The 24,278-nt window shown below is 39.7% G+C and overlaps 1 protein-coding gene across 1 annotated transcript in view; it reads right to left on the bottom strand.

Moving 5' to 3' along the window:
• The window catches only part of PRRG1 (proline rich and Gla domain 1), a 124,974-nt gene that overhangs the window by 22,803 nt on the left and 77,893 nt on the right, over positions 1-24,278 (bottom strand). The window contains exon 3 of the mRNA XM_024747783.1: positions 20,808-20,968. Within this exon, the coding sequence (XP_024603551.1) occupies positions 20,808-20,968 (161 nt within the window). The remainder of the gene's footprint in view (positions 1-20,807; positions 20,969-24,278) is intronic.

Below are 24,278 nucleotides of genomic sequence, written 5' to 3'. Positions count from 1 at the left end.
ACACACACACACACACACACACACACACACACACACACACAATGGAGTATTAGCCATGGGAAAGAAGGAAATCCTGATGTTGTTAACAACTAGAATGAACTAGAATTACTGATAAGTAATAAACATTAACACTTGCATAATTTAATAAGCTAAAATACTTCAGATAAAGTTGAAGACTCCATTTATTTAACCCCTGCCCAATCCCGTTTTTCACTTCTTCCTGGGAGGCAACCGGTATGATGCATTACAGAACATGTTTTTATCCACATTTTTACCATACACATGCACCCACAGACACCAGAGCCCCAAACCGCCCCTCTCACCTCACCCCACATAACCACACTGTTTATAAGGGGAAAGTAGAGGTTTTCTAAGGACAACTGCATGTCCTGCATAGGGGACCAGAGGAAGTTACCCTCACATCTATGGGGAAGACAGGCTAAGGCTCAATTTCCCTTAACACTGTAGCACAGGGTGAGCTTTTCAAAGAGGGACTCTGCCGTGTTGGCTTCCAGGGCCCCCCATCTTGCTAATCCAGAATTAACCATTAAAGTGAAGACCCCCTTTAGTTCAACCCCTGCCCAGTCTCATTCCCTTCACTCTTTCCCCTGATCAACCGCAATCATGATTTTCAGGGCATGTTTTTATACTTCAACTATGTAGAGACATCCACATTCACCAAGGCCCCAGGCCACCCCCACATTGTTTATTAGGGGAAGACGGATTTTGTGTTTTCCAGGGTCCCATGGAACACCACCTCCCTCCCTCTGTGGAGATCCTGAGCTACATGTGGACTGGGCATGGGTAGCTGGAGAGACTCCTGGATACTTCTTTTAAAACTTTAAAGGTAAGAGAGTTGCACACACGAATCAACCGGGCAATTGTTCTTATTTGATCCCTTCTACCCTTGATCCTTTTCCCTTTCAGTGGGCTCCGTAGTAGGGATAAAGAGAAAAATGTCATTTATTACCCTAGAAGAGCTATTTACTCTACTGTAAATACAGTGGAGGCTGGTAAAAGCGTGTTGATAATAAGACATCTTAGCTTTGGTTCTCTTGGTAGCAAATAACAAAAACTAAATCAAAGTTGGATATATGAAACCCAAGGGCAGAAATACAGCCAGGCTCAGGAAAGGTCTAGGAAGCAGCTACATCATTTCCAGTAATGTGATCGCCGAACTGCTTTTCAACAAAGGGCGTCTTCCTAAGCAAACATTCAGAATGTAGTCTAGAGATTCAAAATGAACTCTGCTGCTGGTTGGAATTAAAATACACACATACACACACACACACACACACACGCATGCATATACACATACGATACAAAGGAAAGAAAACATATATAAGTGGATGTTTTGTTATTACAACATGCATGCCAGGCATTGGTGACCATGGGAAGTCACCCCCGTGTTTCTGAGCAAGACAGCCTAACACTCATTTTTCCATTATCACTGTTGCCCAGAGTGAACTTGTCAAAGAGATACTCCACCATTCAATCTTCCAAACCCCTCCACCCCCCATCTTGCTACTCATACTTAACCAATAGTATTTGCATGGTTAATGAACATAAACATTTCAGGTGAAACTGAAGGCGCCCTTTATTTTAATCCCTGCGCAATCCCATTCCCTTCACTTGTTCCCCAGAGGCAACCGCAATCATGATTTTCAGGCTATGGTTCTATACTTTTACTATGCACATGCACCCACATTCACCAGGGACCCCTACCTCACTCCACCCCACCCCAGTCTACCCCCATATACCCACATTATTTATGAGGGGAAGACTGATTTTGTGTTTTCCAGGGCCCCATGGAACACCTTCTCCCTCCCAGTGGAGATCCTGAGCTGCATATGGTTGGGGTATGGCTGTATTCAGAGACTCCTGGATACCTGTTTTAAAACTTAAAAAATGAGATTTGCCCACATGAATCAACCAGAGACCTTTATTTATTTATGAACCAATAACTTTATTGGAAGAAACGGAAAAACTGGAAGAAAAAAACTTAAATGATAAAGTCCAGGAAAAGAGAGTCCTGCACTTGTTGCAAAAAAAAAAAAAAAAAAATAGAATTTCTTCTGCAAGGGCACTATTGCCGTGTACATGGCAGGCACAGTGACCAGCACTCTGGTCACCCCGTGGCTCTGGGGAAGTCCAGTCCACGCTCAGTTCTTGTCACTGTCGTCCAGGGTGAGCTTGTCAAAGAGGGACCCTGCCAGGTCAACGTCCGGGGCCCCCATCATGCTCAGGGTGGTGACATGACCCTCCAGCTCGCTGACGAACGCCACCTGCTGGCGGAGGTAGTGAGTTGCCAGGAAGTGGCGCAGGTGGGGGTCGCTCATGTCGGTGGCCAGCTGGTGCAGGTGGAGCAGGCTCTGGTTCACGAGCTTCTCCAGGAACAAGGCGGACTTCATGGCCTTGAGGCCACTCTTCCACTCGTCAATGTCTGGCTTCCTGATGTCTTGGAAGTGGAGGCGGCCCCCGCGCTGGTTCTGCAGGCCCATCAGGCCCTGGGCCCGCCCGCTGTGCTCGTGGGAGCGGCGCAGGAAGAACTGGGTGAAGTGCTTCAAGGCCACGTCATCGCGGTCGAGGTAAAAGGCTGCGGCCAGGCACACGAAGGAGGCGTGGAGCTCCAGGGTGAAATGGCTGTTGACAGCGGCCTCGCAGTCGGGGTGGTAGTTCTGGCGCACCTGCGAGGGCGGCGAGGGCGGCGCGGGCAGCGTGGCGAGCGTGAAGGTGAAGCCGCGGGGCCTGCGGTAGCTGCCTCGGAGCGCTCCCATGTGGTCGAAGAGGGCAGCCACTCTGGGATGGACCGGAAGGCGGGTCCATTACCCGGGTTTGGGAGGAGGGAAAGGAGGTTCCGGTTCCGTTACGGGGGGGCGGGATTGGGAGGGTGCAGGAAAGCTGTGTTCCAGGTTTCATCCAGGCCTGGGTGAGGCAGGCCGACTGCGCTGAGCACCTGGCATCTATTAATCTTTAAATTTTGCAATAATATTTCTGTCTTCCAAGGACTTTCTCTTGTTCTCTAATTGCTCCTTCTTATAGCACCCTGCTCTCATTTTATAAACCCACTATCTTCCTTAAAATTCTGAGAATATGAATTTGGATTTATTCTGTTTCCTGTATTATATTTGCTTTTTCTGCAGAAATAGTTGTGTCTGTTCATCATGATCTTCTCTTTTACTTTCCTCAATGTCTGGCAAGCCTTTTTGTTCATTTAAACTTAGGAAGAAAGGACTCATTTGATTAGCCTCGGTAATTAGCACGGATAAGCTCTAGAGTTCGGACATCCATTTCACTTATAGTCTCCTCCTTGGAATGGGAGGGCAGAGCGTGTCAATTATTCAGTGGCCTCCTTTGCGGGAACATGGCATGGAGCTTTCAGGTAGGCTAGAGACCCTCACTGTTGCCAAAAGAAAGATGTAATTTCTCACATCAGAAGACAAATGTTTTTCCCTTCGAGGTAGCTGTGTCCTGATGTTTCCCTTCTGAGCAGGTCTACAGGTATCTTAAGTTCATTCACTGTCTTTGGAGTGCAGTTTTGGGAGATTAAAGGTGGTCAAATGGCACAGGTGCTTATGCCCAATGGAAGCAGGGGTGGGGGAGGCTCAGGGCAGGATGAAACATGTACCGTTCATAGATTAGGTCTTTCATCTCACTGCTGACCTAGGACTCTGTACAATGCTTCAGTTTTGGTGACTGTTCCTGAAGTGTGTCTGAATGGCCTCAGTTTTCTACCACAGATGTTTCAAATTCTCTGAATTAACTAATTTGACTGTATCTGCCATTTCCTATCTTCCAAGAATTCCTCATATTTCTGGTGTGCTAATGATACCCTTTAGGGTATGTGGGGTGTGTGTGTGTGCGTGTGTGTGTGTGTGCGCGTGTGCGTGCATGCGTGCGTGTAGATGTTTTTGGTGTGTTTAACCACTACCATGATTCAATTATCATTTTTTAAAAATTTCTAAAACTGTAAATTTTCTGAATAGGTAATACAGTCACATGGTTCAAAGCCACACTGGTCTCCTTTCTGCAGGCAACCAGTATGGTATTACTTCTTATAAATCGGGAGGAGAAAAGGAAAAGAGGAAGAAATAATACTCATGAAACAGAAGAGAAGAAACTTTTAAATATATTCTTTAGAAGCACATTCTTCTCAAGTACACATAGAATATTTACCAAGATAAATCATATTCTGGGCCATAACCAAGTCTCAATAAATTTCAAAGGATTCAAATCACACACGATTAAAAAAGAAAAAAAACATGTAAAATCAAAAATCTAACCATCGCCCTTAAGGAACAAGAAAAAGAAGAGCAATAAACACCCAAATCAAGCATAAGTCAGGAACAATCAAGAAAGGAAAATTCAGTGAAATAGAAAATAAACAAAAAATAGAGAAAGTAAATAAAACCAAACACAGACTCTTTAGGATTAAAGAAATTTCTAGACTGATCAGGAAAGAAGAGAGAAGGCAAATTACCAATATCAAGAATGAGGGAGAAAACATTACTACAGATTATGGAAAGGGAACAGTATTGCTGTGATTAGTCATGGCAATGACTAGACTAGACCAGAATCATGATTAGACTATGATTCACCTCTAGCACCTGGGTATGTTATTACTCCCCCAAATTGGGGTTCTCTTAGCAAGGAAGAAGGGGGTAATAATGGTTCTTAGATCAACTATCTGCCACATAGACTGCAACTTAGAATACATTAATTCAGGCAATTACTTTCTTTTCTCACCAAGAATGTTGGTGGTAGGACAATTCAGACCAAACTGCAATGAGCACAGGATTTCTAGTATAATGGAAATGAGTAATACAACAGGTGGTGGAGTGGAAAAGGCAAAGAGAATGGCATATACTGGAACAAAGTATCTCTTTACAGTAAGTTGAAGAGACATTACAATTCTTAGTAAATAATTATTTATCTCAGTTTCGTCTAAAGTTTACCCTGGATACTTTTTCTTTTTGTTTTTTGAAGTATAGATTTACAGTGTTGTGTTAAGTTTCTGGATTTTAATGTTTTAAAATACAAAACAGCAAAATGGAACAGTTTTAATGAAAAACTAATATAAATTCTAGATTTGTGGGGAAATTCTAGATTTGTGGGGAATTATTGTTCTTACTACTTTATCTCATTTTAGTTATTAGTATGTACCTGGATCTTTATAATGTAATCCGTCTTTCAAAGTAATAAAAATGAATCTCTATAGAATTGAAAAGTTTCACTAACTTTAAATAGAATTCTTTATCATCTCTTCTACCTCTTCAGACATTACTCTAGAATTATAATGAAACCTCATCAGTTTATTTAGCTTAAAGACAGCTCCCTTGAAAATGATCTCACCATTAAACCAAACAAGTTCAAAACTGTCCAAGAGTTCAGGTTGCCACTTCTCAGATAGTAACAGGAAATTTCAGCCAACCTCTATATTCTTGCCCAGTTGGCCCTATTATATTGCAAGTTCTATTAGGTTTTCTTTTTCTTTTCTTCCTGCCTTGTGCTCCAACTATGTCAGCTACATGGTATGATGCTCCGGAGTACTTGATTAGGAATCAAAAGCCACGAGTTCCAACTCCAGTCAGAAATCAGGCGCATCATTAGTCTTTTTAGCACTCACAATATTGGTCTACAGATGCAAAGAATGTCACCTGCTTTGCCTGTTCTCATGCATTTTAAAACAGTAAAAATAAAAATACAGCTAAGAGTATGAACCAGCCACCAGTTTTTCCATTTCGATCATATCTGGGCTTGAATAAGCATATTGTGATGTGCCTTTACTAATGGCCTAAAAAGAACTGGCATAAGAAGCCTAGAGGTAAACTGTTCCACTGTGAAACCCCAGCATAACCATCACCCATTAAATTAGGAGGGAACTGTGTTCAACGCAGAGGGAGGGGAGGGCAGGGCGGGGAGACCTGGGTCCTACTTGGGGCCGGACCAATCAATATCTTGCTGTGGGGAAATGAGCAAACTGACAACTTCTCTGAGGCTGTTATTTCCTTCTTTGCGAAATGAAGGGCGTGACCTATTTGGTTTTCCTGGACCCTATCAGTTATAACAATGACTGGAGCCTATTCCATGAGTCCTTTCTTCAATAATAGAATGGAAAGAAAAATCAGGCTTTAGTCTATTCATGATGAGCAGTGATTGGTATCAAATATTAGCTTTGGGAATGGGGTAATATTTTAACATTCAGATAGTAATGCTATGCTAAGTTATGACAGTGCAACCCTCTGAAGCATACAATTCAAGAAAAGGCAGAGCCTTCTTTGCTCTGCAGGTGGCTGTCTGTGCACTAGGGGAAGAGATGCCCTGTTTCAGCTTGATGGTACTTAAGACCTGTGGCTGACAATATAGGGCTATTGCAAAGTTCTAATTTCCTTTGCCACGGATTTTACTGTACCTTGCAAGTGGCTAAACTGAATCTTTTTTTTAATCAATAGTCACTTTATTTATTTATTTATTACATCTTTATTGGAGTATTCAGTTGCTGATATTCCAACCATGAGAACCATGGTCAGAAGTCTTGCCTTGGGGGAGCTGCACCCTAACACTAGAGGAACTGTGCCCTAACGCTGGGGGAAAGGACCAGTTGCCACCCCCAGTATTGAATCAGCAGCCACCCACTGTAACAGAAATTGATTTACAGTAGTGGCCCCATCCAGATGGGGATCTCTGAGGAGTGCGCAGGGGTGGTGATTGGCTGCTGTATTTTACCAAATATACCATGGATTGAAAAGCACACTTTTTTTCTGTATTAGAAAAGAAAAAAACATGCTTTCAAACACATGTCATTGATTGTAAGCTGCAGCACCTCAATTTCACAGAAGTTAAAATGTGAATAAATGATTAGAGAATTGATGAAATATGGTAAAACATATTGGGTTTTGTCATCCACTTGCCTTAGTATATTTATCAAAGTAGCTACTTTTTAAAATTATTCATAATTGTTCAAACTTTTTGGTAATTTATTTGTGGCCCTAATTGTCCACAGTATTATGCATAAATATGGAAAACATTAATTTAAAAAAAACTGGCATTTTCTGTTGGATATTGTATCATTTTACAACACTTCAGCCTCATCCTAGAATGGGTGGTTTCTGACTGTTTTCTTCTTTCTTTTACTTCTTTGGAGAGAGAGGTTTAATGTATTAGGCTAAGGAATATAATTCCTTGGGTAACAGGTAAACCCCTGTTCTCTGAATTCATAGCTAACCTCCTCCTAGCATGCCATGGGAGGCATGTGACACCATCTTTCAGATGAAATAATAGGTGCGTTAAACATTTACCAAGCAAAGTTGCTGATTTAGGGTTCTACTCAAATCCCAGCTTGAATGTGAAAGTTTCATTCTCATCAATTCCACTGACTGAATGCCACTCACTATTGGATAGCATGAGCCGTTTCTAACAGTGACAGTACTGCCTAGCAAGCAATCAGGCACTCCAAAGCAGTGGCATGGTGGCTGACGGGGCCACTAGGATCACCACTGCACATGCTAGGTTGGTTGGTCACACTTTCATAAATTCAAAGTTACTGTTTAGACCCTAAGACCCTGAACTACTAAGGGGAGCTCTAAGAAAGCCACATGTAGGGTACTTGCAAGAGGAGAACACTAACAACCATTCCCCAAGTGGACATCTGCTTAAGCAGTGGAATGGCCGATGTGCCCCCACTCCTGCCCCCTGTGCCCACAGGGTGGATATGAGGAAAAGCAAGGTGGGGAACAGGGTCAGCAATAGAGCAGACTACTTCCAAGGATTAAAATGAGGGTGTAAGTACTTCCCATAAGTTAGGTGGATACTGTGCAAAACTTGAGCTATGTTGCTGCTACTCTGCCCCAGAGGGCTGTTTGCCAGGCAGACGGCCTCAACAACGAGGAAGTGAGGTGTGCATACCAGGATAGGAGGCAGCTGGGGAAGGGTGCAAAAGAGGCCGGTGCAGAGTCATGAGTCCTATTTTTGGAACTGTGTTGTGGGGAGGCTTCTTCTAGGAGCCCTTGAAGAACACTGTGCATCTCCCACCCAACTTATAATTAGGCCCACCAAAGAATTAGCGACAGCCAAGAGGGGGTGACAGCAATACCAGTTAAGTTAGAGACATCTGTCCCCTTTCCGCTTCCTTCTCCCAGGTCCTCAAAATACCAGAGGAGAGAGAAATGGGAAGGGGCAAGGGTTAAAGAGGAGATCATGACCGTTTCCTTCCTCCACGATCTTCAGGTCAAGGTCTAGCAGAAGCTGAAGGAGCAGAGGAGGAAAAGGTGAGCACCTAAAGCGAATCCAACACTCAACTTTCATGTGGAAGAGAATGGATAGGAATTTTTATGTCCCAAAGTGCCTAGAAAGGTAAGAGATTTGCCTGTCTTCAAGGAATAAGAGTCTACACTGTCAAACTAGAGTGGTCATGCAAGGCAGGGTCTTTTCAGACACCTGATTCATCACTTATGTGACCTTAAACTCTGGTGTGATATTCCTATGGAACCCTTGAATTTCTACCAGCTCTATTAGGAGAACTCCTTCTGGGCAAACTAATTCTAATGAGTATTGATGAGCTCTGAAATTCCACGTGTGTCTTGAGGGTAATCAGGGGGTAAATAGCAGCATATTTGGAGGTTAAACAGGGCATCACTAACTGGACATTGCTGCCTAAGATACGCAGAGTTATATTAAGTCTATGGTGCAGATGATTCTACAAATGACCAAAAAAATGGACCCCTCAGCCCCACCAGTACCCAGTCTCTGAGGGGAGGTCTGAAAAAAGATTAACTGGCATTAAGACAGGAAACGTGCTGAGGTAACTTCAGGTCAAGGTTAACAGACTGCTGGCGTGGGCAGGAGAGACCCACACTGGAGCAAGTCCACTGCTTTGTTAATATGCAGGCTGAAACCCTCCAAATTAAGTTACTACCATAACCTGAAAAGAATAACTGAAACTACATAGGATTTATAATCTACAAAAGGGCCCAACTGCCAGAGAATAAAATTCACCACAAATTTAAAAACAACATCGACAATATAATCAATAAAAACTTACCTTAAATGATCATATAATGGACAACATGCTGTCAGACCTTCCCGATCTTTCTGGCAGCTCAGAATACCAATTCCACAAAATAACAGACTTTGGTCCTGTTTAACTTACTCTCAAGAGATCCCAAAGGAAACAGTGACAGGGCTTCCCTGGTGACGCAGTGGTTGAGAGTCCGCCTGCCGATGCAGGGGACGTGGGCTCGTGCCCCGGTCTGGGAAGATCCCACATGCCGCGGAGCGGCTGGGCCCGTGAGCCATGGCCGCTGAGCCTGCGCGTCCGGAGCCTGTGCTCCGCAACGGGAGAGGCCACAACAGTGAGAGGCCCGTGTACCGCACAAAAAAAAAAAGAAAAAAAAGGAAAGAAAAGAAACAGTGACAAAGCCCATGGGAGCCCCAGGAAAGACCCCTTGTGGCTGAAAGGGAACTTCATATTTGGCTCCTCCAAGAGGGTCTGGGATGGGTCCAGGGAAGGTGTGGAAAGATTTGGATGGAAATGCACAGAGTATGACTGGGAGACAGCCACACTGGTGCCCCCTGTTTGGCCCCTATATGTCTATGCCCAGGCTCGACTCTACCTTCCTAAATTCCCTCAGCTCTCAAAGGGCAAAGCTCTGAATCAGTAGCTCAAGGGCCATCAGTGGATCATGAGAAGCTAAGTGAAATAGGAGTTCCCCTAACAATGTCAAAGAATCCAAGTTTCTGCCTGCAGGTGTGACGAGTAATCTCCAGGGAACTAGTGACCAACTGTTAAATACCTCAGACACTGAGCACTTCTTGTTAATCACCATCTTCACCCAAAAGTGTCTACATGCTACGTACGTCCTGCTGTGGGCTCTGAATTCAGAGATCCCCTATGTAGCTTTTGTAGCATATCCTAGTATGAAGGAGCACTGCATATCTGTTTCTTCAATTTCTCTTTTAATAATTTCCACACAAGACAAATTTAAGGCAACACTTTGGAATGAGAGGTATTATCCAAAAAGGAATAGCTGGACTTAGACTAAAATCCTTGGACCCAGTTTCTAAATTTCAGACACAGCTTGGGGGAGGAGTGGAGCATGGAGTGCACAGGGCATGGGACAGCCCCAGACAGGACAATCGTCCGCACCCCCACAAATACTACCCGCTGCAAAGCTTTCTGAGTATTCCAACTAAGCAGTTTTAGTTAAACCATTTGCTTTACAATCTAACAAAATGTAATCTGCTGATCACCTACATTAGAATCCCCAGGACTGCTCATTAAAGCAGATTCCCTGGCCCTATGGAGACCTGTGGACCCTGGACTGTGCATTCTTAAAATAAATTTTTTTCTAATTTTGGAATAATTTTAGATTTACAGCAAAATCGCGAAGATAGTACAGAGCATCCCTCTGTACCCCTCACCCAGTATCCCCTCATGTTAGCATCTTACATTAGGATGGCACATTTGTTATAATTAATTAACTAATATTGGTCCATTACTATTAACAATGGATTTGGATTTCACTGGTTTTCCCACTAATGACCTTTTTGTTCCAGAATCCAATCCACATTGCACTTAATCGTCATATATCTTTAGTCTCATCTGTTCTGTGACAGTTTCTCAGTCTCTTCTTCTTTTTCATGACCTTGACAGTTATGAGGGGTCAGGTATTTTGTAGAATATATCTCAATTTGGATGTCTTTGGTAATTTTCTCATAATTCCATTGGGGTAATTGCTTTGGGGGGAAAATATCACAGAGGCGAAGTCCCTTCTCATAACATGCTATATGTGACTTATCACTGGTTATGCTAACTTTGATCACCCTGTCAAGGTAGTGGTTTGCCAGCTTTCTCCACTGGCAAAGTAAGTGGAGAAGTAAGGTATTTCCCTCCACTTTCCATACTCTAATCTTTGGAAGCAGATCATTAAGACCAAGCAACCCTCAAGAGAGGCAGAGAATTAAGTTCTGCCTCCTGGAGAGGGGGGTATTTACATACACAGTTTGGAATTCTTGTGTACTGTAGATTTGTCTCTTCTCACCTATTTATTCATTTATTTATATCATTATGGACTCAAGCATTTATTATATGCTTTAGGTTATAATCCAATACTACATCACTTATTTTGTTATTCAAATTGTTCCGCCTTTGGCCGCTGAGAACTCCTTCAGATTGGCTCCTGTGCCTCTTGGACATGCTCTCATTTGCTCTTTGAGTACTTCCTTACTTTCTGTTACTACAGTACACTTCAGCTCATCTTGTATTCTCCCTGCTCCAGCCCTCGAATCAGCCATTTCCCCCAAAGAGTCCTGATTTATTTTGCTGTGGTATAGTATGAGAGACTCAGATCTGGGCATTGAGGGGGACTGTGCAGTTTCGAGAAGCAACCAAGCCGATTCTTAATGCACTCTCAAGTTTGAGGACAGCCATTTTGGAAAGTCAAGCACAAATAAACTAGAAATAATTTGTCAAGAAAAGTTCCGAAATAGTTGTTTTAAAGAATTACTACTATTTTGTTCATGTTAGTTCAAGATTAAAACTTCCAAAATGCAAAGTACCCTGGGGGACCTGTAGAGAGGAAAAGAGAGAAAACAATGGTAGAGATCGAATAATGATTCTGAAATAAAGTGATTATAATTCAGCACCTAAAAATTAGGATAAAATATATTTATCAAAGGCGTTCTCTGTGCCAGGCACTAAGCTAAGCGCACAGCTCCAAACCTAATGCTGAGGGTGTAATTTCTCCTTTTTTAAAGGTACAGAAATTGAGGCCTAGAAAGGTGAAATGTTTGCACAAAGCAATACAGTCAGTAGGTGGCAGAGCTGAGACACCAAATCAGGTCCATGTGATCTTCCAAGCAGAGGATTTGTGCAGGGCATTCTGTTAAGTACCGCTTATGTGAGTATACAGGCTGTTTCTCCCAGATCTCAAATGTCAGGAGGGAGGGTCAGCTTATTCACTGTTGTATGTCCTGTGTCTGTTATACAGCAGGCACTCAGCAGGTAACATCCGAATAAATCTGACCAAATTTCTACATTGGTGAAGAGGAGGACCATGAGGTATAACACATTTTGTATCTTATAATTAGACTTATGTTCCAAATTAGGTAAGAAATTACCAAAAAAGAATTCTTACTGAAAGCATACTTCTAACTTCACACAGTTCAAATGTGGGGATGATGAAAATTAAGTATGAGTAAAACTGTCCTGAGTGATAAATTTTAGTAAACAAAAAGAAAGTTAGTATGTACTCTAAGACTAGAAAGCAAAAGTCAATAATTTTCTTCACTGCCTGGATTAATCAAGTGAACTTCAAAGATGATACTATGTTATTCAAATGCTTCTTAATACAGAGCAGATCCTTCTTAACAAATAACAAACAATATTCTGAAATAGATGTTCTGAAATAGATCAAGGATCAGAATACCATTTCTATTACACTTACTAGACCAAAATCCCCTGATTACACCTTTTTGTAAATGGTATGGTTTCAATGGCATAAGCAAACTCAGATGACAGGCCATAAACCATAAAGAAGGAAAGGAACCTAACACCAACATAATAAAAAATACGTTTTAAATTAAGTCCACATCTATCAGCTAACTTGTGAACAAGTTTCAGATCACTACTTCCTATGAATTAAATGTACTTCATAATATGCCAATCCATTCGTTCATTCCTTCATCAAATATTTATTTAATTCCCATTATGTGCCAGCACTGTCTCAGATGCTAAAGACCACAGCTATGAACAAAACAGAAGAGAAACACTGCTGTCACAGAGCTAACAGTTCTGGGGGGAGAGCACCGATAAACAAATACAACAAATAGATGTCAAATGGTGGTAAGTGCTGAAAAGAAAAATAATTCCCAGAAGGGGCAAGAGGTTGCAACTTAAAGTAGGATACTTCCTCACTGAGAAAGTGAACTTGACGGGGAGTGATGAGGGAGCTCAGAAACATCCATGTGGAATAGGAAAGAGCAAGTGCCAGAGCCCTGAGGCAGGACACGTGCTATGTGTGTGTAAGGAGCCACAAGGAATCCACAGAAAAGTGATTAAGGGGTGATCTGTCATAGGAGATGAGATAAAGACGTACCTGCAGCCACAGTGGATGTGTGGAGGGGAGAGGGATGAGGACAGATCGTTTAGTGCCTTGTGGGTGATTCTGAGCACTTGGATGTGTACTGAGGAAGACAGGAAGCCGTTACAGAGAAGACACTTTAAAGGATCATTCTAGCCTGCTCTTTTGAGAATGACCTATGAGGAGGGGGCCAAGAAATCATATGAATGACAGAGTGATGGTGGCTTGGATGTAAAGTGGTAACAAGTAGAGAGGCTGAGAGGTGGCTCTATTCTGAATATACTTTCATGTAAGAACCAACACTGTTGGCAGATGGAGTGGGGATATGAAAAAGGGAGAAGAGTCAGGGATGGCAACAAGGTTTGGGGCTTAGCAAAGAGATGGATGGATGCGTTACTACTGCATACTGAGATCAGAAAGGCTGTGGCAGAAGCAGATTTGGAGGGAAGGGACACAAATTTGTCTACGTAGAAATGTATCCAATTCCAAGAGGAGATGTTGAGTAGGCAGTTAGTCACCCAGGTCTGCAGTTCAAGGTAACCCTCCAGGATATAAATTTGGGAGTTATTAGCATTTCAAGCCACAAACTAGGAAAGCTCACCAGGGGAGTGAGTACAGACAGAGCAGAGTTTCAAGAAATGAGCTGATTGCTGAAGGGAGATGTAGGGTGAAGAGAGTTTTTTTTCCTAAGAGGTGTCTAGGCTAATGAGAATGATTCTATAGAGAGGAAGAGGTGATGCTGGAGAGGGCGGAGAATTGCTTGAGCAATTGCTGAAAGAGTTTCTTCTATTTGCTTCAAAGATTGCTGAAATGCAGCATCCTGTCTCTGAGGGCAGGAAAGGATACAGAGAAGCACTGAGACGCATAAGGGCCAGAGAGGGAAGCAAGGGAAGCAATAAAAACATCATTCACCTTGAAAGCAATAAAAGAGGTCGGTAAGGTAGTAAGGTATACGATTAACACATAAAAATCAATAGCCTACAAAACACATACCTGACAATGGATTTGTATATAGAATATACAGAAAACTCTCAAAACTCAAAAATACAAGAAAACAAACAATCCAATTAGAAAATAACCAAAAGACAGGAAAGTAAAAAAAAAAAAAAAAAAAGGAAAGGAGATTTCACAGAAGAGAATATATAAATGGAAAATAAGCACATGAAAAGATGTTCGACATTACTGGCCATTAAGGAAATGGAAATTAAAACCACAATGTGGTATCACTACACGTCTATCAGAATGACTACAAAAGGAAACACAGTAACAGCACCAAGTGCTGGCAAGTATGAAGAGAAACTGGATCACTCAAACACTGCTGGTGGGAATTTAAAACAGTAATTTATACAATGACAACTTAGTCTGTCAGTATCCTAAAGAACTATACATATACTTAGCATACAACAATTATACCCCAGAGAAATAAAAACTTATGTTCACACAAAAACCTGTACACAAATATTCATAGCAGCTTTATTTAAAATAGCCCCAAACTGGAAACAACCCAGATGTCCCTCAACGAGTGAATGGTTAAACAAACTGTGATACATCCATACCATGGAATACTACTCAGCAATAAAAAAGAATGAACTATTGATATACACACAACTTGGGTGAACTCAAGAGCATTATGTTGAGTGTAAACAGGCAATATTAAAAGGTTTCTATTTAAAAGGTTCCATATATATGATTCCATTTATATAACATTCTTGCAATGACAGAATTACAGAGGTGGGGAACAGATTAGTGATTACCACAGGTTAGGGATGGTGGTGGTGTGGGGGGGTGCGACTATTAAGGGAGATTTTGTACAAATGAAAGAATTCTGCATCTTAACTGTAGTGGTGGTTACAGGAGTCTACACAAGTGATAAAATGGCACAGAACTATACACACGGATTGTACCAATGTCAGTTTCCTGGTTTTGATACTGTACTACAATTATGTAAGATGTAATGATTGAGGGAAACTGGGTAGAGGCTACATGGAACCTCTCTGTATTATCTTTGCAATTTTCTGAGAATCTATAAGTATCTCAAAAGTTTTTAAAAATCTAATGCATCCTTGTAAGTATAACTTGGACCACAGGATTTCTCAGAACTCAAGTCAAAATAAATATATGGTTTATTAATTTTAAAAAATCAATAACCTAGAGTTAGGTTATATCAGTAACCTAGATTTAAAAAATCAATAACATGAGTGTTAATAGCAGCTTCATTTGTAATAACCCCACACAGGAAACAACCCAAATGTCCATATCCATATAATGATATACTACTCAGCAATAAAAATGAATAACTATTGATATGTGCACTATGGACATCTGAACATAACCATGCAGAGTAAAAGAAGTCAGACAAAACGGTGTATAATGTATGATTTCACTTACAGAAAACTCTAGAAAATATAAACTAATCTACAGTGACAGAAGTCAGATGAATCATTGCCTTGGGGTGCTCTTGATCATGGGGAGAGGTGGGAAGGAGGAATTACAATGGGGCAAGAAGGACCTTTTGGGAATGATGAATCTGTTCACTATCTTGACTGTGGTAATGGTTTCATAGGTGTATGCGTATGTTAAAACTTACCAAGTTGTATACTTTATATATGTGTGGTTAATTGTATGTCAATTATAACTCAATAAGGTTTAAAAAAATCAATAGCTTACACATTCACAAATAATAACCAATCAGAATATATCATGGAAAAGAACCCATGTACAGTAGCAACAAAGAAATAGTTAGGAACCAACCTAAGAACTGTGCAAAACTTATATGATGAAAACAATAAAACATTCCTGAAAGAGAGAAATACTGATTTCAACAAATAGAAAGAAATCTCTTCTTGTAGAGGGTGATTTAATATCTTAAAGATGTTAGTTCTCCCTAAATTAATTTACACACTGAAAGAAATCCCAATAAAAATACTGACAAATGATTTTTTTCTGTGCTAGAAAAATTAATACTGAAATTTATATAGAAAAATAGGCATGTAAGAATAGCTCACAAAACACTGAAAAAGAAGAGCTTATAAGGAGAACTAGTTCTAATTTATACTAAGTATACTAAAAATCTTCTATAAATAAAACAGTGTGGCACTGGCATTTGAGCAGAAGGATGGACCAATGGACCAGAATATAAAATCCTGAAATTGACTAGGCACATACTGAAATTAGGTATATGATAAAGGGTAATTAAATCACTGGGGCAAAGAAGGATTTCATTATAAATTGTGTTTGGACAACTGGATAGCTATGTGAAAAAAATCAGATCCATAACTCACACCACACCCAAGAATAAACTGTAAGTGAATCAGAGATCTAAATGTAAAAACTCAAATATGTTAGAAGAGATTCGGTAAATTCCTCTATAGCCAGGGCATGAGAGGATGGTTTTCTACTATGATTAAAAATCTGGATTTAATAAAATATTTAATTTATGGCTACAATGAAAATGAAAAAAAAACTGCATGATAAAAATCCATAAGCAAAGTCAAAATATAAATGACAACTGTAAGCAAATATTTGAAATATATCACCAATAAAAGCTATAGTATCTCTAATATACTTATTAAAAATTCAGGGAAAAAAAGACCATAAATCTGATACAAAAATGGGCAAAAGGCAAAGACAATTCACAAGACAGATATAAAAATGGCCCATAAACACATGGCAAAATACACAACTTCACTCATAAGAGCAATGTAAATTGAAACAACACCAAGATACCACGTCACACCCAAAAGATTGAAAAGAATGTCAACGCTTTTAAAATACACTCTGCTGGTCAGACTGTGAGGAAATAGGCACTCTCAAATATCTGGTGGGAATGTAAAATAGCACAAGCTTTACAGAGGGTACTCTGGCAATATCTAACAAAAGTACATATGCATCAATCCTTGATGAGCAATCCACTTCTAAGAATTTACCCTGAAGATATACTTCCAATAATGCAAAATTATTTACTACAGCATTATCTGTAATTGCAAAAATACTGGAAACTACTTAATGCCTAAATACAGTAGACTGGTTGAATAAACTGTGACACATCCTTACTAGGAAGTACTATACAGATTTTTAAAAATAGGATAATCTCTGTGAATACATATGGAGTGACTTCCAGAATGGATAGATGGATGGATGAATATAAATGTTTTCTCCCTCCTTATTACGATATGGGTATTAAAATTCTGAAACCACTGTATGTGTGTTGTAGAACTGGGCAAATGAGTTAATATATTGATGTTACTGAAAGTCAGGGAAGAATATCTACAAAGAATATCTACATCGCACCTACAAATACAGAATGGGGAAAACAAAGAAGAACCCTGAGGGGTATTGGAATCGGAGATCAGCAGGATGAATATGCAAGTCCATACACCACACACATGCACATACACACATTTATGTGCATACATGTGTAATTATTTTCCTAGCTCTGTTGCTGGAAGGCCCAGAAGCAATGATACTCTGATAGCAATGAGAACACTCTAGCTCCCAGATCTTGGTTTCTAAATATTATTCCTAACTGTAAGTAAGAAAGGCTCCTCAGAGAAACAGCCAATTCCAAGACTGGGGCAGAGAAAGTACAAGATTATCCTGGACACCTTGTTGGGCCAAAAAGTAAAAAAGTGCTAGAAAAACTGATAGGGACATGTCAAAGAGACAGAGAAGCCAGTTTGAAGAAACTTCCATTAACCAAATTTGAGACATTTTGATCAAAACACTGACAGTTGGGCTTTCCTGGTGGCGCAGTGGTTGAGAGTCTGCCTGCCGATGCAGGGGACACGGGTTCATGCCCCGGTCTGGGAAGATCCCACATGCCGCGGAGCGGCTGGGCCCGTGAGCCATGGCCGCTGAGCCTGCGCGTCCGGAGCCTGTGCTCCGCAACGGGAGAGGCCACAACAGCGAGAGGCCTGCGTACCGAAAAAAAAACAAAAAACAAAAAACACTGACAGCAATGAATTATAACTCACTGAATAAAATGATCTATGAAAGATAGATAAAGGGAAAGTTCCTGCCCATAGTGGAATGCCAACTAACAAACGTACACAGAATGATTGAGTCAGAAATCCACCATTTAGCGTTATATTAAACTAGAATTTAATTGATTCAGTCAAGAACTATCAACAGCAGACATTAAAACTAGAGGGTAAGGTTGGAACTCATTTGAAAATACAAAATAAGGGAAACAACACACAAAAAAGCTGTGGACTGATTGCACTCAAGATCAACTCTAGGAACGAGTGGAAGGAGAAATTCTACTGAAAAGGAAAAATAAAGTTGGTTTCTACTTGTATCTCACAAATCTTAGGACTTTTAATAAACCCGTTATACATATTGCTATGATAATCTGAACTTAAACTTAGCTGAGAGGGGAAATGTATGTGAGAGCAAAATGCCATGTAAGGTGGGCAGAAATCATGTCTGACTAATGTGTACGATCCACAGCCAGTGTATATTTACAAAGTTTATTTAAGTCCTGACATATTCCATAGTTCAATCTCAAAGTATTATATACTTCATGTAGTATGCTGTAAGAATGCATGTAAGAATGCTGTTTGATGACTGTAAAAATACTAGTACCTGGAGAAAAGCCTAACGACATTTAAATATGCTTGTTTTTAATAATGTTCTGGATTCAGAAGGGAAATTCAGGCTCAAAATTCTATATGCAATAAAAAGATTACACACTAAAAAAACCCCACAAAAACTAGTAGGTAGAAGTTTGGTGGAGAACAGAATATTTACACAGTCTCAAAGTATCTTCCCACTAAAGTTCTTACCATTCCTTTAAAGGAGAATGATAAAGCAGGATGAAAAGCCATTAGCTTTACAAAAACCACAGCAGAATATCTAAAATTTGTATTTTTTTGAAAATTACAATATCAAAAACTAAGTTCCATTTAAGTACATGAGCTAGTTTTTTATTAAAATCTGCATGCTACAAAGCACCATTTATACTATAATCCTATTGTTCTTATTAAAAATTTATACTAAAAATAGGCTAGAATGATAAATACCAAAAGTATAAAACTGATGGTGCTAAGAATTCAAGTGATTTTATTCATTTTATGTTTTACTACATTTTCAATTTCTCTACAATGAACATATATTAAGAAGAAGAAAAAATGTGTAAAAAAAACCCTGCAAGAAGTAAGCAGATACAGAAGAAAAAGCTGGAAAGAAATTAAAAAGCCAACAGTGCTTTGTGATTGCATAATGGCATCATGGGTGATATATTCTTTTCCCTGTTTTTAACTGTGGGACTTAAGATTTAAAAGCCATGATGCTCACAACTTATCACTTTATAAACTGATTTTACCTTTGCTGTGCACCATGGAATCTAGCAATGCTGCCTCTCTGATAATCTCTCCTTGAACTCCTTCCTCTTACGCCCTGGATCCTTCTCTACCTAACAAGGGAACAAATCCTCTTTCTTTAAAACTTCTGCATCCACTGCTCCTGAGATTATTTGATGTCCCTTTATCACATCTGACATCACTTGTTTCGCACGTAGTGTTATTTTCATGGTTAGCGTACAGGAATGGATCTTTATATAATGGCAACCACTGGTAATGTCATTTCCTACCATAAAGCAGTTCCAGAGAATGTATACCACTGCCTTGTGCTTTCTCATCCCTGTTCTCCTTGCATAGCAATTGGTCTAGAGTAAGGAGAGATGAAGAGGTATCTTGTCAGAGTGGGCAGGGGAGTTCTGATATGTCTCTTCTTTTGTAGAACTAAAACGTTTTATTATTTTTTATAACATCTTTATTGGAGTATACTTGCTTTACAATGGTGTGTTAGTTTCCGCTTTATAACAAAGTGAATCAGCTATAGGTAATACACGTATCTATCCCCATATCTTTGTAGATTGCTTTGGGTAGTATAGTCAATTTCACAATGTTGATTTTTCCATTCCAAGAACATGGTATGTCTCCCCATCTGTTTGTAGCATTTTTAATTTCTTTCATTAGTGTCTTATAGTTTTCTGCATACAGGTCTTTTATTCAACATAGTTTTTTAAGTTTTAGCCACAGCAATCAGAGAAGAAAAAGAAATAAAAGGAATCCAAATCGGAAAAGAAGTAGTAAAGGTGTCACTGTTTGCAGATGACATGATACTATACATAGAGAATCCTAAAGAGGCTACCAGAAAACTACTAGAGCTAATCAATGAATGTGGTAAAGTAGCAGGATACAAAATTAATGCACAGAAATCTCTTGCATTCCTATACACTAATGATGAACAATCTGAAAGAGAAATTAAGGAAACACTCCCATTTACCATTGCAACAGAAAGAATAAAATACCTAGGAATAAACCTACCTAAGGAGTAAAACATTTTAAAACAGCATCACTATCCGTCAGCTTCCTCTGCACTTTCTCCCAGATGAAGCACGGTATGGTCATAATGGTATCTATAACTTTCCCGAACAAAGCCTTGTGTAAATCATGCTTCCCCCTTGCTCAGATGATCGATCTCAACTCAGCAGGGTCCTATGGCAATGGAGCCCTCAAAGACAGACCAGCACACAGGGAAGTGAAACTAGACCTCTGACCCGCAGAGTCGGGTGGCTTAGTTAGAGGCCCCGTTCAGAGTTAGTTCTTTGGGAGGGTAGTTTTTAAATGATAGCAATGCACACAATTTGGGAATGCAGGTTTCAAATATACATCACAAAGGTAGGCAAATCTGTTAACATTTTAAAAAGATTGCCGATATACTTACAGTTTTTTCATTATTTTCAAAAGCTTCTCTTGCTTCTTCAAATGTGCAGACTTCTTCTTTGCATTCACGTTCAATATTGCCCTGCCTTATCTCTTCAAAAAGTCCATTAGCTCTTGGGTAGCGTTTTAATACTGAATTGGCTTTTTCTCCTGTGAGGAAAACTAAAAAGAGATATAATAATAAGTATAAAACTGTAATTTAAAAAAATGTGGAAAGTTAACAAACAAGATGAAATCTGCTGGATACTCTTTAGAAAACATAGCCAACACCCTAAACCTCTTTCTCTAGGTCAGCAAAGTGACATTCAGCTCTCAACCACCAATCTGCTGTCTTCCTCGTCATGTGAGTGTGTCCTTTCAGTAGCAGTTGCCCTGGGCAGGGACAACGACATGATTAACGATGTTATATCCAGACTTTAGCACATTCCTGCCAACCATGGGTGTTTACATATAGCAATAATGATACCAGTACTTGTGCTCATTACTGTAAGAGGATGCCCCCAGGCGTTCTGCTGTTGGACAGCAGCAATGAGATCAAAATCCAGTCTGTGGACTATCAGTCTTTGTCCCCCTAACTAAAAAAAAAAATAAAATTCCAATTGACCTAATAGAAACCCGGAGAACACTTACTTGTATGAAAGGAAGAGTTGACAAAATAATATCAAGAAATTAAGACAAATCTGGCCATAATTCATTCCAAGGGATATTAGTAATAATTTTGTTCTAAATGCACTTAAATATATTTTGACACTTTAATATATTTAACCCCACTTCAATGTCCTTCAGAAAAAGAAAATTGTTCTGCATGACTTACAGGGGCATTTCGTGTAAACATTCAAAATGCACATTTATGATACCCAGTAAAAGAAGGCAATGGTTATATGCATACTCATGGGGAATTATTTTTTTTTACGTACAGATTCATTTTAAACTATACTTCAATTACATTTTTCTAAAACTGTCCTGCTTGTTTGGAGAGATAAATAGAATGCTACCAGAATTTAATCTTTGCTAATGCAAAGAAATTACAAAATTCCCTAATCTTAAAGACCTCTGACATGAGAGAAGGCACATTACAGATCCTTCAAGATGTATTTAAAAAAAAAAAAAGTCTACATTTTGCAAAAAAACATTTTGAAGTAAAATGAAAACCGGTAAATGCTTTTAAAAATAGCCACAATAGCAATGAATTTAAGGTTTACCTCGTTTTAGAAATGTGTATTTCACTTCATAGAAGATATGGATTCATTACTTAGGATTCTTTTAAGTATCCAAATTGATACCAATTAGATGGCTACACTGAAAACTACAGTAGGCCTTCCATAAGTGTTTCCTTCCTTCTGTACTTCAGAAGGGTAATAACCATCGATAAAAATTAATCACACAGTCATAAAATATCATTAGAAGAAATCTTAAAAAATAAAAAAATAAAAGGATGCTATTGAGTGGGAGAGTAATAGTAGAATTTTCTATCAGTGCTTTTCACAGTTTAGCAGCATCAGAATCCCATGCTGGACTTATCACACATATTGCTGGGCCGACCTCCCAGAGCCTCTGATTTCATAGGTCTCGGGTAGGGCCAAGAAGCTACATTTCTAGTAAGATCCCAGGTAACACTGGTGCTGCTGGTCCCACTCCCACAGTTTGAAACCACTACTCAAATGGGAGCTCCTTAGAAAACTAGTTCTGAGGAAGGTGTTTATGGAATGCTGGGATTAACAAATTTAAAAAAGATCTTTTACTGCATGACTTTTCAGGACCCTTAATATGCATTTAATATATATTTTAAATCTCCAGAAAATGAACATGACACAGGCATGTGTCATATTTGACTGTGGAGCCCCTTTTTAAGGAACATTTCACTGAATTAACAACTTCCTAGCCATTGGTTTTACTTATGCCATGACAAACAATTCTCTTCCATATAATAGGCCAACTAATTCATGAAGACAGTAACTGATTTCTCTTGAGACTTCTCTTTTCTAGGATAAACATGTCTAGTTCCTTCATCTGTTGGTCATATAAAATAGATAGGAGTCTCCGTACCGTCTTTACCTCATGAAATATTGTATTCTACACTCAGTGTGGTCTGACAAGTAAAACACTGATCAGGGCTACTGGCTTCCTTGTTTCTAAACACAACAGATATGTCAATAAAGTCTAACGCATCTTTGGCTTTTGGGACAGTTTTCTTGAAAATAAGCCAATCAGTAATAATGTATTTTAAGCTTTTAAGAGGAAAAAAGAAACCTAAATTCTCCTAGGAGAAAATGTTATATACACTATCTCCATAAAGGGGTGAAGGAAAGCAGCTAACTCTTGAAACCAGAAAGCAGGCTAATTCAGAAGGCTAAGCAACTATAAGGTAATATAGCAAGACACAGCCCTTCTTATTCCAGCCTAATCAAATTACCAAGAGCATTCCACAAACACCTTCTGTGTATTTTCTTGTACTGGGAGGCAACATGATATAATACAGAGAACTCTAGATGGAATAAGCTGGCAAGCAGATTTTATCTCACCTGCCAAATGTGCTCAATTAGAAGATACCACCTAGAGTAAGAGTCTGACCAGTAGGAAAGATATTGTTACAGATTAGTTCCGTCTGCCATATATTAGGGAATAGGAAGTTGTGGCAGAGTATTTCCTGTTCCTCATCAAGGTAATTTGGAAATCTCATGGGTGATACCAGAATTGGGATTCTTTCTATGTGGAAACAAAATAAAGAGAAAGGTGGCAGCTTGGACCTATAGGATAAGATCAGACTATTTCTTCCTAAAACACTGGGCAGTTTCCACAATGCTAGGGCTTGTGTTTGGACTTAATGTTTGAAACTAAAGTTGATTACTTCCCTCTACCTCCTTCTCATCAAAATGTGTGAGTTGGGCTTCCCTGGTGGCGCAGTGGTTGAGAGTCCGCCTGCCGATGCAGGGGACGCGGGTTCGTGCCCTGGTCCGGGAAGATCCCACATGTCGCGGAGTGGCTGGGCCTGTGAGCCATGGCTGCTGAGCCTGCGCGTCCAGAGCCTGTGCTCCGCAATGGGAGAGGCCACAACAGTGAGAGGCCCGTGTACCGCAAAAAAAAAAAAAAAAAAAAAGGTGTGGGTTATCCCACAGCTGTCCAGAATCATGTGTATGCCTTCATCAGAGATTACACGATGTGGCAAGTATACAGACTGTAAATTTACTTTGAGAACACAACACTAAGGTATTAATCAAACATGTTCTTTTCTCATTAAAGGACATAAAGAAAAACCTAAGCTGTTTTCTTTAGATTCAGTTAGGAAACACCCTTACTAAAGAAAATATTTAAACTCTAAGTCTGGTAAACACATAAACGACCACAAAATAAGTATATTAATTCAAAAAACATAACTGCTTTTTCATAATTTCAAAATAAATAGCTCTCACCCATGCTTTCTCTTCAAAACAAAAGAATAAAGATAAATGAAATAAGATAGGTTCTCAAGTAA

Source organism: Neophocaena asiaeorientalis, unplaced genomic scaffold (genome assembly GCF_003031525.2).
Source record: "Neophocaena asiaeorientalis asiaeorientalis breed wild unplaced genomic scaffold, Neophocaena_asiaeorientalis_V1.1 scaffold615, whole genome shotgun sequence".
Classification (NCBI taxonomy): domain Eukaryota; kingdom Metazoa; phylum Chordata; class Mammalia; order Artiodactyla; family Phocoenidae; genus Neophocaena; species Neophocaena asiaeorientalis.
Note: the sequence above shows the minus strand (reverse complement) of the source record. Positions and strands in the feature narration are given on the sequence as shown.